The sequence below is a fragment of the Fukomys damarensis genome, unplaced genomic scaffold, assembly GCF_012274545.1.
Source record: "Fukomys damarensis isolate Sample0158 unplaced genomic scaffold, DMR_v1.0_HiC HiC_scaffold_27, whole genome shotgun sequence".
In the NCBI taxonomy this organism is placed as follows: domain Eukaryota; kingdom Metazoa; phylum Chordata; class Mammalia; order Rodentia; family Bathyergidae; genus Fukomys; species Fukomys damarensis.
Genome location: NW_022900939.1, coordinates 18,648,262 through 18,662,946, shown reverse-complemented (window position 1 = coordinate 18,662,946; position 14,685 = coordinate 18,648,262). Strand labels below are relative to the sequence as shown.

At 49.0% G+C, this 14,685-nt stretch overlaps 1 protein-coding gene across 7 annotated transcripts in view; it reads right to left on the bottom strand.

Annotated features, from left to right (window-relative positions):
- LOC104870217 (actin-85C) overlaps window positions 1-14,685 on the bottom strand; it is a 49,364-nt gene that overhangs the window by 9,231 nt on the left and 25,448 nt on the right. For all 7 annotated transcript variants that reach the window (XM_010635701.2, XM_010635698.2, XM_010635697.2 and 4 more), the window contains 3 exons: window positions 10,002-10,130; window positions 6,571-6,681; window positions 3,069-3,153 (listed from right to left, as the gene is read on the bottom strand). In XM_010635701.2, coding sequence (XP_010634003.1) covers window positions 3,069-3,153; window positions 6,571-6,681; window positions 10,002-10,130 — 325 coding nt within the window. The remainder of the gene's footprint in view (window positions 1-3,068; window positions 3,154-6,570; window positions 6,682-10,001; window positions 10,131-14,685) is intronic.

Sequence of the window (14,685 nt, the reverse complement as noted above, 5' to 3'; positions counted from 1 at the left end):
AAAAAAAAAAAAAAAAAAAAAAAAAAAGATATAATAGCAATGTATAAAAATATATTATAGGAGCTAAAGATATATCTCAGTGATAGAGCATTTGCTTACCATGCAAAGGGCCATAGATTTGGTCCCTAGCACCATGAAAACCAAACAAATAAAAAAATCAATTGTTTGTTTATATAATAGCAATGAACAAATGCACAATGAGTAATTGAAATAAAATACCATTTACAATAGCATCAAAACGTATGAAGTTCTTACAGATAAATCTGACAAAAGGCATGTATTACCTGTACACTGTGAATAACACAATAATGCTAAGAGAAATTAGGGCAGACCTAACAAATATCCACAATTCACTAATCAGAAGACTAAATTTTTGTAAGAAGCCAGTTCTCTCTAAACTACTCTATCCACCACTCAGTGCAACTCCAATCAAAGCCCAAAGGGATTTTTAGAGCTATGCATGGGCTGTTCTTTTTGTTTTGTTTTGTTTTAGTATATGACAAGCTGGTCATAAAAACCACATGAGGAAATGTAAAGAATAGAACAGATCCTTTCAAAAAAAGTTTTTTTTCAAAACTAAGAGACCAAAGTGTTACTGATAATATTACCTTATTTCAAGACTTCTTAAAAGCTACAGTAATCAAGACAAAGTGGTATCAACCTAAAGTTAGAAAGATTGATGGGACAGGATAGAGAGCACATTAGTAAAGCCACATGAATGTGGAAAACAGATTTTCAAAGTACACAAAGGCATTTCCCTTGAGTGAATTTTTCAATACAAAAGAGGTACAAGAGGGCACACACACACACACAAAACCTTCATTCATGCCTAATACCATACACAAACGTTTATTCAAAATGCATCATAGAGTTGTGTGAATCTAAAAATTTATAAAAATCCTTGAAGAAAGCTATTATGGCTTGGATCTGGAATGTCTCCCAAAAACTAGTGCATTGAAGTCTTGGTCCTAAAGTGACTGAATCCTGAGGTTCTGATATCATTGTTGGTGTAATTCATTTATGGATTAAGAATAGTTTAATAGGGCCAGGGATTTAGCTCAGTGGTTCTGGCACCTGCCTCGCAAGCACAAGGACCTGAGCTCAATCCCTAGTACAGCAAAAAAATAGCTTAATAGGTTTTTGGAAGGTGGGGAAAACTTTAGTAGGGGCTCTAAGAGGAAGAAGGTCCTTGGATACGGGAGGGAATAGGTCTTTGATGGGTATATCTTGTCCCTGGACCTTTCCTTGCTGTCTCTCTCTGCTCCCTGGCCTCCATGAAGTAAGTAGTTTCCCCTTGCCCTTCCACCATGAAGCTCTGTCTCACCACAGGCCTAAAAGCAGTGGAACCAATTGATCATGGGCTGAAATCTTTTAGCTATGAGCCAAAATATAAACCTGTCCTGCTTTAAATTGAATTTCTCATGTTGTTTGTGACAGCAATGGAAAGCTACCTAACAGAAATACATCAGAAAAGCTTCGGCATCTATTTCCTAGATATGATGCCAAAGGCACGATGCAAAAGAAAAAGTCAATAAAACTGGACTTTGTGGAAATTAAAGTCTTCTTCTCTTCCAATGACATTACATGGAGAACAAGAAGTGACGCTGTGGGTGGTAGCCCATATTTGCAGAACACACCTTTGATGGAAGTCTCATACCAAGGAAAGGTAAAGATGCCAGAACACACAGTTGAACTCGGAACAGCGCTGGACTAGGTGCTGTGTTGAAGCAGATATGTGTTGCTATCGTTGACATCTAAAATGACTCCCCCAAGGTCTCCTGTGTTTGGAAGGTGAATGGATCGTGGGAACGCTATAGTCACAGTGATTCATCCACTGACGAGTCCACAGCTGAATGTGCTTTCTGGAGGTGGAATCTGTTGGACTCTTGCCTCCAGCTCCTCCCTTCTCTTCTGCCTTTGCTGGCTGCCATGACCTTTCACAGTGCTGTTTCTGCCTCGGAGCCAGCTGACCGTGGACCGAATCTATGCGTCAAAATAAACTTCCTTTAAGTTGTGGGCTTTGGGTGTTTTGTCCCAGTGACAGGAAGGTGACTAATACACATGTGTGGCAAAAAGCATAACAATGTACTCAGCATCACTTATAGTTGGGGATCTGCAAATGGAACCACAAGAAGGTCCCTCTGCACCCCTAGTGGGAGAGCTAAAAAGCAGACGACTGATCACACAAGTGCTGGGAAGATGTGGAGGAACCGGAGTTCCCCCCTACGGCTGTGGGAATGCAAAATTGTGCAGCTGTTTTGGCAACTAGTTAGGCAGATTTTTATAAAAAGCTCAGCGGCACCTGTCATATAACCCAGCCATTCCCCTTGCAGGTAATTACCCAAAAGGCGTGAGAGCGTATATCCATGCACAGACTTGCACACAAATGTCCACAGCAACTCTAATCATAATAGCCCCAAACTGGAAATGACACAAATAGCCATTCATGGGTGAACAGACAAAGAATGGTGCATTCACAAAACAGAACACTACTTAGCAATAAAAAGAAATGAACTATTGGTACAAACAACAGCACAGATGAATCTCCAAATAATTATGCACGATAGAAAAAGACACACAAAATAGAGCAATTGCCTCAGAGTTCCCTTCATACAAAAGACTGGGAAATGCAAACTCCTTTATTGGGACAGACAGGCTGGTGGTCATCCGGGGACAGGCAGAAAGAGAAGAGTGGAGGTATGAAGGGAACTTCAGGAGCAGTGGGTAGGTTTATCATAGTGGTGGTGATGGTTTTGTGAGTGCATCCACGTATCAGAACCTGTCAAACTATATGCCTAAAACTAGTACAGTTTATTGCATGACAATTACATAGCAGTAAAGCTGTTAAAGAGAAAAAGTGAGCCTAGCAAAATTGTAAAGTCTTGTCGTGGCCTATTTAACCAGGAAGGATGAAAGCGGAGGGAGTCAGGAAAGGGGCAGGGGAGTGTGAGCTTTGAAGAGTTGTCTCTATTTTTCAGGGAGAGGTGGGTTGTATGTTGCAGAGCTGTCACCAGTCACCAGTCACAGGGACAAGGATGTGTGGGCGGGGCTCCCCCAGGGCCACTCACCAGAAGTTTGGCCCGAAGCATACAGAGAAAGGACTCCTTGATTGGTTAAACTCAGGGCAGGTACATTGAAGGTCTCGAACAGGATCTAGGGAGGAACATTGGCAGCTGGCAGCCTGAGGTGCAGACAAAGCAGGAAGAGCTCCAGCTCACTCCCCTAAATTAGCATGAGTCCCTACTGCAGCAGGCACTGGCCCTAGGGCGATCCAGGCCAAGTCAAAGGCACAGCCCGCTCTAGCTGGCTCTGCACCAACCAGCAGTGGGCTCTGTTTCTCAGACTGTGAAGGGGGCTCACAACCTTCTTCTGGGGGCTCCTGTGGGGACTGTTTGGATTAGGGCACAAGAAAGTCTTGCAACTGCTGTGTCTTTACAGGAGCTTTACACTCTCTTTACATTGCTGTATCTTTACTCTGTGGACTCAACTGTTTTCAGGGATACACCCTTCTGCTGCTGGGAAGTGCATGGTGCCATGGAATCCCCACCTTTTCATTTGGAGGGAGCTGTCTTTCATGACAACGCAGCCTACCACAGCTAACAGCTGTTGTGCAGTAATTATATGCTGGATTTCTTGTCCAGATATGGTTTACTCCAGAAGCACAGTTTGGGTTCTGACCAGATCAGAAGGAGTGATCAGGTGAGACACACTGGCTTTGCCTTCCCCGGTATGATACTCGCCTTGTGGGTAAGAACGTAGGACAGAAATGGGAGTGAGCAGATGGCAGGATGAGTACAGGTGGCAGCAGGCAGGGCTGTGACTCTTTGACATTGGCTGGGTGAGTGGTGGACACCTATGGGATCGTGATGCTGTGTTCCGCGGGGTCGGAGGATCACTTCAGTGTTGGGGCTGTTGCAGTACCACTCGGCTAGACAAAAGGCAGACTCTCCTGCCTGCTCTCTGATAAGAGCAAGGTGCCGGGCACCCCACAGAGACTCCTGTCCAGGCATGTGACACTGAGCAGCCCAGCAGGTGGGTTTGCAGGAGCTGATCTCGACCATTTCCTGGGCTCCTGGCTGGGGACTGTCCCTAAGTGTCTGGCATCTGACCCCAGAAAGACGAGAGAGTTGCACTACGGCCTTGGAGTCTCAGAGTTTCACAAGGGCAGTGATGGGGAATTAACGAATTCAGCTGCTCAGAGGGGCACTGAATGGCCTCAACCAGGACCTCAAAATGGGGCCAATACAGCACGTTTTAGAATCATATCTTGCATGGCTGGGATGATTCCTTGAACACTGTACTTGTTAAGATACGTGACTAGATCACTGGGCAGCATTCAGGCTGGGCTGGATGTTCACTCAGAAGGGAAAATACATCTGTATGAAGACCACCTCATGATGATTTGTACTGGCTTTTGTTACCCCAAACAGGAGACCCCACAGATGGGCGTCCATAGGTGATGGACGCACAAGTGTGGCACTTGGCCAGGAGGGAAGAGACAAACTCCTGATGGGAGAACAGCTTTTGTGATGGAACCAGTGTCCTGGCCCCTAAAATCACAAAGAGAAACACTAGCCTCAGCCCCCACTGTCCACTGTGGAGCGTGCAGGTCACAGAGACTGGAGGGTCTGGAGAGTCTGGAGGGTCCTACAGTCAGTCAAACGCTTGCTACACAGACGAGTAAATCCAGTCTCGGGATAGTAAGAGCAGCATTTGCTGAAGGCTCAATATGGAGGAAGATCTAGTGTTTCAAGTGCATTAACTCATTCCATCCTTACCAAAACCCCAGGAAGGCACCATTATTGACCTTCTGATGGGGAAACCAAGGCAGATAGAGTACCACTAAGCTACCTGACATGTACTAGCAGAGTTGGGGCCAGAACCAGGGATCCCAGTGCCAGGCCCTTTTTGGTACCCTGGCTGCTGCCTGCACTGGCTTTTCCTCTGAGACCTGGACCCCAAACTTCTGTTAACACAAAAACGTCTTCCAGGAGGAAACAACTCTGCATCTCTCAGCTGTTCCAGTCTCCTAGGGCCGTGGAAGTTGGGCAGCTACACAGAGGGATGCTGTCAGGGCCAGGAGCCCCACTGGGTGGGTGCTGCATGAGGGAGGGGTAGAATCAGAGCCCATAGGGGCAGAAATGTCCCTGTCCTTGCAATGTGGCCACGTTCTTCCTGCCTGCTGAGGGTGGTAGGGAACTGGCTGCCACATCCTTGGTCACTCGCTACCCTCTGCCAGGGTGGAATCCTGGGCACCGCTCCTGGGTGGCCCTTTAGCTTCTATCCATAGAGGCACCAAGAAGAGATGGGGACACCAGACAGGGAAAGGGGGCTTTGATGTCCCTGCTTGCTCCTAGCCAGGTCCCTCTTCTGATGCCATAGTGAGGGCCCTCACTCTGGGTGGCCACTACTGCTCTTTAGAGCCTAAGGTGGCAATGGCCCCATTATCAGCCCTGGCACACTGCAGTATCCAAGCTGCTTTCCCGAAGAGGCACGCTGCCATGAGTGCAATCTTCCTATCAACTTCTGCAGGAGAAGCCCGAGTGGGTGATCTCCTGCTGGTCCCTGACATACAAGGGGTGGGTCTGGGGCAGAGAGCACAGTGGCCCAGGGAATGCAGGGATACACCAGAGGCAGAGAGTGTGCCCATGCCACGGCTGTTGCCATGGTGAATTCCACAGATCGACCTGCCCAGGCTCTGGGTACACTGACGTTTAGGCAAGCGTTATGGTGGTGTGCCCATGGGAGTGTTCCTGCATGACAGTGACATTGGGTCGGTGGGCCCTGGGATGCAGGTGGCTGGTACAGTCACTTGCAGCCTTGAGAAGAGTGTGGAGCCTGCGTAGGAGGTCACCCCTAACTGACCTCGGATTTGGGACAGGGATCTTCTGGTCTCCAGGCTCAAACTGTGGTGGTGGCTCTCCTGGGCCTTCAGGTTGAGGCTACACTATTGCTCTCCTGGTCTCCAGCTTGTGACGACAGTAACCACACCAGCCAGTTCCTCACACACCTAGTACTCTTTTTCTCCTCAGTACAGTGAGGGGCACCTTGCTCCTGGGGTGAAGGTGGCCTCAGCCTCCTATCGTCCTCCAGCTCCTGAGGTCCTTGTGGACAGTGGGTATTCTCCAGGCAGATGCCTGCTGTGACTGGTCTGAGGGCAAGCCCAGCACTGGCCCACATGCAGAGGCAGGTCAGTGGCTCGCTTTGGGCTCTCTTTCACAGGGCTGGCACCTACCCCTGGAGATGCTGTGCCAACTGCAGGTGGTGCCTTGGCCTGGGCCTACCTTTCAGGTTGCCGTTCACTGTGGGAGACAGCACTAGGCTCAGAGGCACTGGGCCAGATGGATGAGCCTTGGTGCTGCTTAAATAGCTCATCAGTGTCCTCATTAGGAGATCTGGAGGACATGAAAACACCAGCAGCCAGCAGAGACCCCTGCAGTGCCCATCCCACCTGGCCCCACTCCAGCCCCAGGGTGGACTCTGCAGTCTGTGCGGGCACCCTGGGGTGGGCCCTCCGGGGCTCTACCACCTGATTCAACCCACCCTCCACCCTCCACCCGGCCCCGTTACCTGGCACACTCTCTCTTTGGTGGATGCTGAATTTAAAGGTGGTTCAGTCACCATCAGAGGATGCTCTTCGGGAGCGATGCGGAGTACCTGGTAGAAGGAATGATGCCAAATCTGGGGGGAAAGAGGAAGCAGAGTGGGCTGCTCTAAGAGTCCAGCTGTTTGAGCAGTGTGTCAGTGCTCTCCACCCATCGATCAATTTCTTTTATATTTATCATCCATCAATCCATCTCTCATTCATTTATCCTCTCTCTCTCTCTCTCTCTCTCTCTCTCTCTCTCTCCCAACAGGATTACACTACATAGTTCAGGCTAGTCTTGAACTCATTATGTAGCCCAGGCCAGCCTCAAACTTGCAGTGATCCTCCTGCTTCAGCCTCCCTAGTGCTGGGATTATAGGCGTGTGCCACCATACCTGGTTCTTTTTTTCTTTCTTTTTTTTCTTTTCTTCCTTTCTTTTCTTTCTTTCCTTCCCACCCGCCCTCTCTTTCTTTTTCTTTGTATATCTGACCAAGCAGTACAGTTGGCTTCTAAATCCATGCGTTCCACATCCAAATATTCAACCAACCAACGATCAAAAAATACTCCCCCAAAATGTGTCTGTGCTGAATACGTACAGAATTTCCTTCTTGCCATTACTCTCTAAACAACACAGTACAACGGTTATTTACATGACCTTTCTGTTGTAGTAGACGGATGGGCTAATTAAGCAGCAGAAAGGGATTAACTAAAGTATACAGGAGGGCCTGTGTGGGTTATATTCATGTACTACCATTCCATCCTACAGCCCTTGGATTTAGTGCCTGAGGAGGCCCTAGAAACAATCCCCAAGGATACCTAAAGATTGCTGCATTTTAGGCAGCATCTGCAGCCTCCAGTTCAGAGTCAGAGCACTGTGGCTGATGACGCTGCAGGGAGGGTAGAGTGTGACTATGAACGGGACACACAGCGTTCAACTGTGTGAAGCCTGAAGGCCTAGAGGAAGCAGGGCAAATGGAGCCAGAAGGCATGGTGCTGTCCAGGCGACCTCAGGTCTGACGGACATGGGCATTTGCACCCACACTGTGGGGTGAGCCTGAGACCAGGCAGCCTGGCTGTGCAGTGAGGGCCCAGCATTGACAGGTTCTGCCACATACAAGCGTGTGTCCTGGAAAAGTAAGGTGACCTTAATGGGCCTAAGTGTGCATCTTTAAGGTGAAAAATATTCCCTACCTGAGAGAGGACTGTGAAGATGAGATAATGACTTTGTTAAAAAGCCTGATGTATCTACTGCCTATCAAACCAGGTGGCTGCAACAGCAGACAGTTATCGTCCCACATCCTGGGGAACGCAAGTCCCAGATCTAGGTGTCCACAGGGCTGGTCCTTCCTGAGACCTCTCTCATTAGCTTATAGATGGCATCTCCTTCCTGTGTGTGTCTGCGTCCCAATCTCTTCTTATAAGGATCCCAGTCATGTGGCTAAGGATCTACCCTAATGACCCTGTTTTCACTTAATCACTACTTTAAAGGCCCTGTCTTCCAAATTCAGTTACATTCTGAGGGATTAGAGATCAGAATTCCTGGAGTTCACAGTCCAGCCTGTGCCACCTAATGTAGACCTTGGCACATAGTAGATTTCCACAAACAATGCCAGTTATTACATGTGATGTTCCTGCCTGCTCCTCGGGAGGGAAGCTCTGTGCATGATGGAGAGTAGCGGGGGACACCTCCACTGGCAAGAGGAGTGGAGAAACTCTGGCCGTGAAGGTATCATGAGGTTGCAGCAGACACCTAAGGCATCACAGCACCTACACAGTGGGAAAACCCAGGTGGACTCACACCTGATGCTCTGGTAGCTTGAAGCAGGGTGTGACAATCTATCCCTGGGTATGTGTGGGTGGGTGAATCAGGAGATGGGGGAAAAGGGAGCATAGAAAGGGACTCCACCAGGGACACTATAGTTGGCTAAAACCCAGAGCTGGCACTGACTGCGGACACAGCACCAGCCCCCAAGATGTAGGCAAACGGTGAGCCCCACTCAGTGCGGGGAGGGGTGCAACCACAGCCCAGTGGGAAAAGGCACCAGGGCCTGTGCATTCTGAAGTCAGTCTACACTGCTCCAGGATCTGCATCCCCTCCACACTCAGAGCCACAACCAGAGCTAACACTTTGACGGCACAGATGTGAACATGTCTGCGACTGGTGTGCCCACAGCCAGCCTCTTGCAACCTGTGCCCTGTGCAGGCCTTTCCTACACGGAATCATGACTGGACCATAGGACCAGCAGAATAAGGCAGAGGTGGCAGTGTGGCTTCCATGGGCTGCATCACAGGGTCACCATAGCCTCCACCTGGTCTCCAGGAAAAGCCAGCATGTTTGAGTACATCTGGGCAGCCCCACAGAGATGTCCATGTGAAGAGAAGCCACCTGCCAGCCATTGACAGAGACACCTGCGACCTTGGTCTTCAGCCCAATCAGGCCACCTGATGCTGTCGCCCCATCCATGTCTGCCTGAACCTTCTAGAGACCCCAGACCAGATCCAAATTCCTGAACTGTAAAAGGATCAGCCACTGCTGTTAGGAGCTGCAAGTGTGGGGCTGATATGTCATGCATTGTTATACCATTGTTATGGGATGAATTGTGTTGAAGGCCTAGCCCCTGGCACCCCAGAATGTGACTTTATTTGGGAATAGGGTTGCTGTAGATGTAATTAGTTAAGTTGAAGGAGGTCATGCTGAGGTGGAATATTCCATAATTCAATAGGAAAAACAAGCAATTTGGAAACAGAAACATACAGAAAAATCATACGAAGATGGAGGCAGAGATCAGAGTGAGGCATCTGCTAGTCAAGGAACCCAAAAGATGTAAAATTTCTTGAAACCAGGGAAGAGATCAGGAACAGATTCTCCCTCACAGCCATGAAAAACTTGCCTTGCTGACATCTGGATCTTGGACTTCTGGCCTCCAGTACTGTGAAGTGACAGATTTCTATTGTTTAAGCTCTCTGACCATAATACATCTTCTAAGACACTTGCACCCTATCCGAATACATGTAGAGGCCCTGATCAGAACCCTTGGTTATGACAGAAAGAGGTTTGATTTCACGTATGTATTATTTCTTAGTATCTGGGATTAAAGACTTCTTTTCCATTGATTCCTTTAATCCCCACAGTATGGTATAGCAAAGGCAATTATGCCTGTCTTTAAAACAAGGAAACTAAGGATAACTGAGGCCACAGCTCATGTCCCAAATGATATCGATAATTAGCAGTGGAGACAGGATTCAAACTTGGGCCTCCTGACTGCACAGCCTGGTAGCTGAGACCATGATGAGACATCTAGAGGGACTAAGAGCTAAGAGATGTGACAGGGCAATATATTGACCCCTTCCTTGGTGCTGAGGTAGCAGTAGGGGGTCCTGTGCCAGGTCCTCCCAGTGGAATCTGTGACCCACCTTCTCCAGGTTGTCCCAGCTGGCGACAGCTCCCCGGGAGATAGGATACTGCAGAATGAGTTTCTCTCTGTTTTCCTGGGCGTCATCTCCAGTAAACCAGTCTTCCTCCTCCATTCCCACCAACACAGTCTAGAAAACATAGCAGGATGGATGAGCCCAGGGCAGAGATAGGAGTTGGGGGCTCCGTGGCACTTAGCCAATGTGAACAGCAACAGGAAAGGCCCGAAGTCAAGTATGAGCATGAGGACTCTCTAACCCTGTGTACAGTTTCAACAGTGGCCAACTGCCACTTAAGGTCTTGGCCAACTGCCTGCATGTGAAATGCTCCTGAGGCATTTTTGCCAGAGCACTTGTATTTCTATTTTGCAGATGAGGAAACTGAGAGCAGCATGGAGAAAAGCTTTGGTGGGGAGGTTTAGGGACACCCCTGGGATGCTTGTTTTGGAGGACTGGCCAGGAAAGGGTCTGTAGCACGATTCAAGTCCTAGCTCTCAGGAAAATGAACCTAGCCGCTTTCAAGGGGGATGAAATTTTTCATTCTGCCAGTTGAGGTTTACCAGTTGTCTAGTGAGTTAATTTGGGTCCCCCAAGAAGCAGACATTGGGTTGGATTAAAGGTGCAAGAAGTTAGTAGGGAATGTCCCTCTGGGGATGAAAATAGGCAGGGAGCAAGAATGCAGAGCCATCAAGCCCATGCCCATGGGTTTGAACCAAAATGCAAGAGAGAAGAATCAGATGAGCAAGGATCATAGGCTACTGTGCATGACATGTAGGTTCAGCAAGGGGAGTTCCTGGGCCACGTTTGCTCATCAGTGGAGTCCCAGGTCTTCAGGAAAGGGGCATGCTCAGCAATTGGCTGAGATAAGCCTCCTTCCACACCCTCACAGCACAAACACTGAGATGGGGGTCAGCCTGAGAGAGCGATCCTGGGGCAGGAATGCTATGGGGCAACAGTGCAATGGGGCTAGAGGAACAATAGGGCAATTAATGCTGTAATGATGCCTTTGACTCTCTTAGCTGACCCCCATCTGTGTTTGGGCTGTGTGGAAGGAACTTTGTTTCTCAACTTGAGGTTGCACAGGGTGTAGCCTGGTGTCCCATTGCCTGGTAGCCTGTGGGTCAAGGTGGCTTCTCAGGCTGGAATGAATGAGTGACTCTGGGCTAAGCCTGTGTCCTGCCTCTGGGTTCCTTTCAGCACTCCCACGAGGGGCCTTGCTACCATGTTGGCTCTCAACCTCAATTACTGGGTGAAGGGTGGATGCAGAAGCTCCGGGGATACCCTGAGACTCCATGCCTTGGGAAGATGAGCAAAGGCCCAGATTCAAGCTGTGGAGGGGTCAGGAGGTTAGACCTGGAAGGATGACCTCTCCCAGAGGCAGAAGCCGCTGTTGCTCCCCAAAACTGGGATAAAGCCCACAGGCTGGAGGGGCTATGGCCCAAGGGAAAACATAAACAAATGGAGGCCAAGTGCAGCCTACAGAGCTCAGGGGACTTGAATTCTTATAAGTGACCCTGATCGCTCAATGCTATTTTGGTGCAGAGTTTGATTTTGTCATACTAGGACCCTGGATCTTACACTTGTGCAACCCATTTATATCCACTTCTGCTCTCTGATGCACTGCTCTTTGTACCATGTTCTTTGGTACACAAGATGTCACTTTCCAAGGCTTCACCTATGGGTGGTCCAAAAATATTAATATCTGTCTTGACCCTTTTGAGAAAGAGATCACATTCGTGTAACTTTTATTGCAGGATCTTGATCTCATTGCTCTGTTTTATCATTACTCAGTGCTGTAAGTTTCTTACCATGTCTAGTTCATAAATTAAACTTTTTTCTAGGTCTGTATGTACAGAGGAAATAGTGAGTGGGGTGGGGTGTCCCCCAAGGTCTCAGGCACCCACTGGGATTTCTGGGAAGTATCCCATGCACGATGGGGAAGACTGCACAGTTAACTTGTGTTTCCTCTGACTTTTCCGTGGGGTATAAGATGCACTCTTGAGGCAGGTGGCATCAACACTACAGAACAAACAACTGTGGCTACAATTAAGGCAGGTGGGGCCAAGGACCAAGCCCAAAGGAGTCCCCTGAGCCAGAGTTGGAGCAGGAGGAGGGCATTGTTGACTACTTGGGTTCTGCCTCTGGCCCTGAAGAGGGTTGATGCTGGGGCACTTGCTGCTGTTTGGGGGGATGGGGGGGTGCAGGAAAGAGTGGGAAAGCAGGACCAAAACACCCCCACCTTGCACTTCCAATTGGCCTCTAGGATGTCCTGCTTGAGCAGTCTAACAAGAGCAGTTGGTAAGGAAGTCCTGGAATTGTTGTTTACAGAGTTGCAGCCCCAGCATCCCGATGCAGAGCAGAAACATGGAAGATAGAGTTGGGGCTGATGATTAAAGGGAGAAACCAGCTGCAATAGGGAGAATGGTGTCCCCAGAAAATAATGTCCAAGCTCTAACTGTCAGACCCTGTGAATGTGACTTTCTTTGGAAAGGGGCCTTTGCTGGTGTAACTCAGGTAAAGGCCCCAAAGGAGATGTTCCTGGCCTTAAGGTGGGCCCTGAATCCAATGTCAGGTGTTCTTGAGGTAAAAGGCACAGGGAGACTGAGACAGAGAAGGAAAAGTAGGAAAGGTCCCACGAAGTCAGAGTCAGAGACTAGAGCGGCAAGGCCATAAGCCGAGGGATACTTGAGGTCCCCAGAGCTAGAAAAGGCAGGAAACACCCTCCCCTAGAGCCTTGGGACAGCACAGCCCTGCTGAAGCCTTGGTTTCTGACATCTGACCTCAAGAGCTCTGGAAGAACAGGTATGTACTGTTTCAAGCGCTCTTTGTTATGGCAGTCCTGGGATATCCACACAGTTGTGATATTGTGAGGTCTAAGTGCCTGGTGCCATTCCTCTGATTTATTCTCCCATCCCCTCTCCAGTCACTGGTAAAACCCTCCAATATGGGCAGGAATAGCACACTGCTATCTGGCTGGGCTGATTAGATCTATTCAAAAGAGTTAGGCTTCCAAAAGGGGGAATAAGTTTGCATCAGAACTCTTCAGGAAAAAGAGAAAGAGGAGGAGCCCTGAGCTCCTGCTTCTGAGAGACACAGTGAGGAGGGAAAGAGCGCTGTTGGGACTGGAACATTCCACTCTCTTCCCGTGGCGCTGCTCAGGTGGTTGTGGATAAAGTTAAGTCTGTGTGTTGCAAGTTGGAAGCCACATGGGGTTACCACCCCTGTCAGGTGTAGGTGACTAAGCCAGACCCCCTGTGTTCTCTTATCTCTGGCATTCACCGGCTCCTGGGCTAGGGAAAGTCAACAGCCATCACTAGCAACAAAGGCTTTATTTTGGAGCTTGGGAGGCCCTTCTGGGAAGCTCCCTGGATCAGTTTCAACAGAAACTGTTAACACACCAAACTGGTTCCCCGGAGAATGGCCAGGACACATCTCCAGTGCCAGCCTCCTCCCAGCCTTCTGCCCAGCCCCTTTTTGGGTTCCGGCAGATCTATGGTTTGCACATACCTGGCTCTAGATGGCCCAGCTGGAGACAAGCTGCAGCTTCCAAGGAAAGAGCCCTCTGAGTCTTGGGCCAGGTCGACCCCCAGGCCCTGTAATCCTTAAAGACGTCATGCCTTGTGTCAGTCCTAAAAGCATCTACTGGCTGAACATGTCCCCTGAAATCACATGTTGCATCCCTAACCCCCATATTAGAGTATCGGACTGTGTTTGGAAATGGAGTTTTGCAGATGATTGAGTTACAGGGAGGTCACCGGTCAGGGCCCTAATCCATTTTACTGGAGTCCTGTAAGAAGAGGAAGTCATGACACAGACACACGAAGGACAACCATGTGAGGACACAGGGAGAAGACATCATCTGCGAGGCAAGGACAGAGGTCTGAGCCCTGCCCACACCTTGATCTTGGACTTGCAGCCCCCAGGATGTGAGACAGTGACTACTGTTTGTGCCACCGGCCTGTGGTGCTTTGTTCGGACAGCCTGAGCAGAGCGGTACAAAGCCCGAGTCTAAGATTCGCAGGGTTCCTAGGCCAGGCCTTTCCGACAGGATCTCTATGTGAGCAGCTGTTTCAGGGCCATGTGAAGCCTTAGCCCTACAAAGCTGCCAGTTTTTTGTACCTATGAGCCTAGGATCTAAAAATGCCTCTTACATTTTTAAAATGCCGTGGGCGTTACCTAGGGAACTGATAAAAGGGTGCGCATCCCCTTGGGACGCACCTTCTTTTTCTCCATTTCCCCTCACTTTCTGTCGCTGGATGGTTGCAACAAGAAGCCCAAGTTAGATGCAGGCCTCTGGCGTTGGACTTCAGCCTCCAGAACTATAGGGAATAAATCTCTATTCTTCAGGAATTACCCAGCTTCAGGTAGTGTGTCATACAAGAGCTGATCAAAAACAACAACAACAACAAACGGTGTGTGCTTAAAGTGTAAAAATTTGTTGCCATAAAAGACACATCACCATTAATCTCCCGTAACATACTCCCTCCCCGTCTTTGTTTTGAACACACTTATCCCATCAATTCTTGTCACTTTCTAGAGAAGTTCCTGAGGTCCTCTTCATGAGCGCCTTCAGGAGACTGAACAAAAATACGGACTGCTGGGGACGGGGATTTAGCTCAGCGGTGCCACGCCTGTGCCTGCCCAAGGTCCTGAGTTTGATCCACAGTACCAAAAAAAAAAAAAAAAA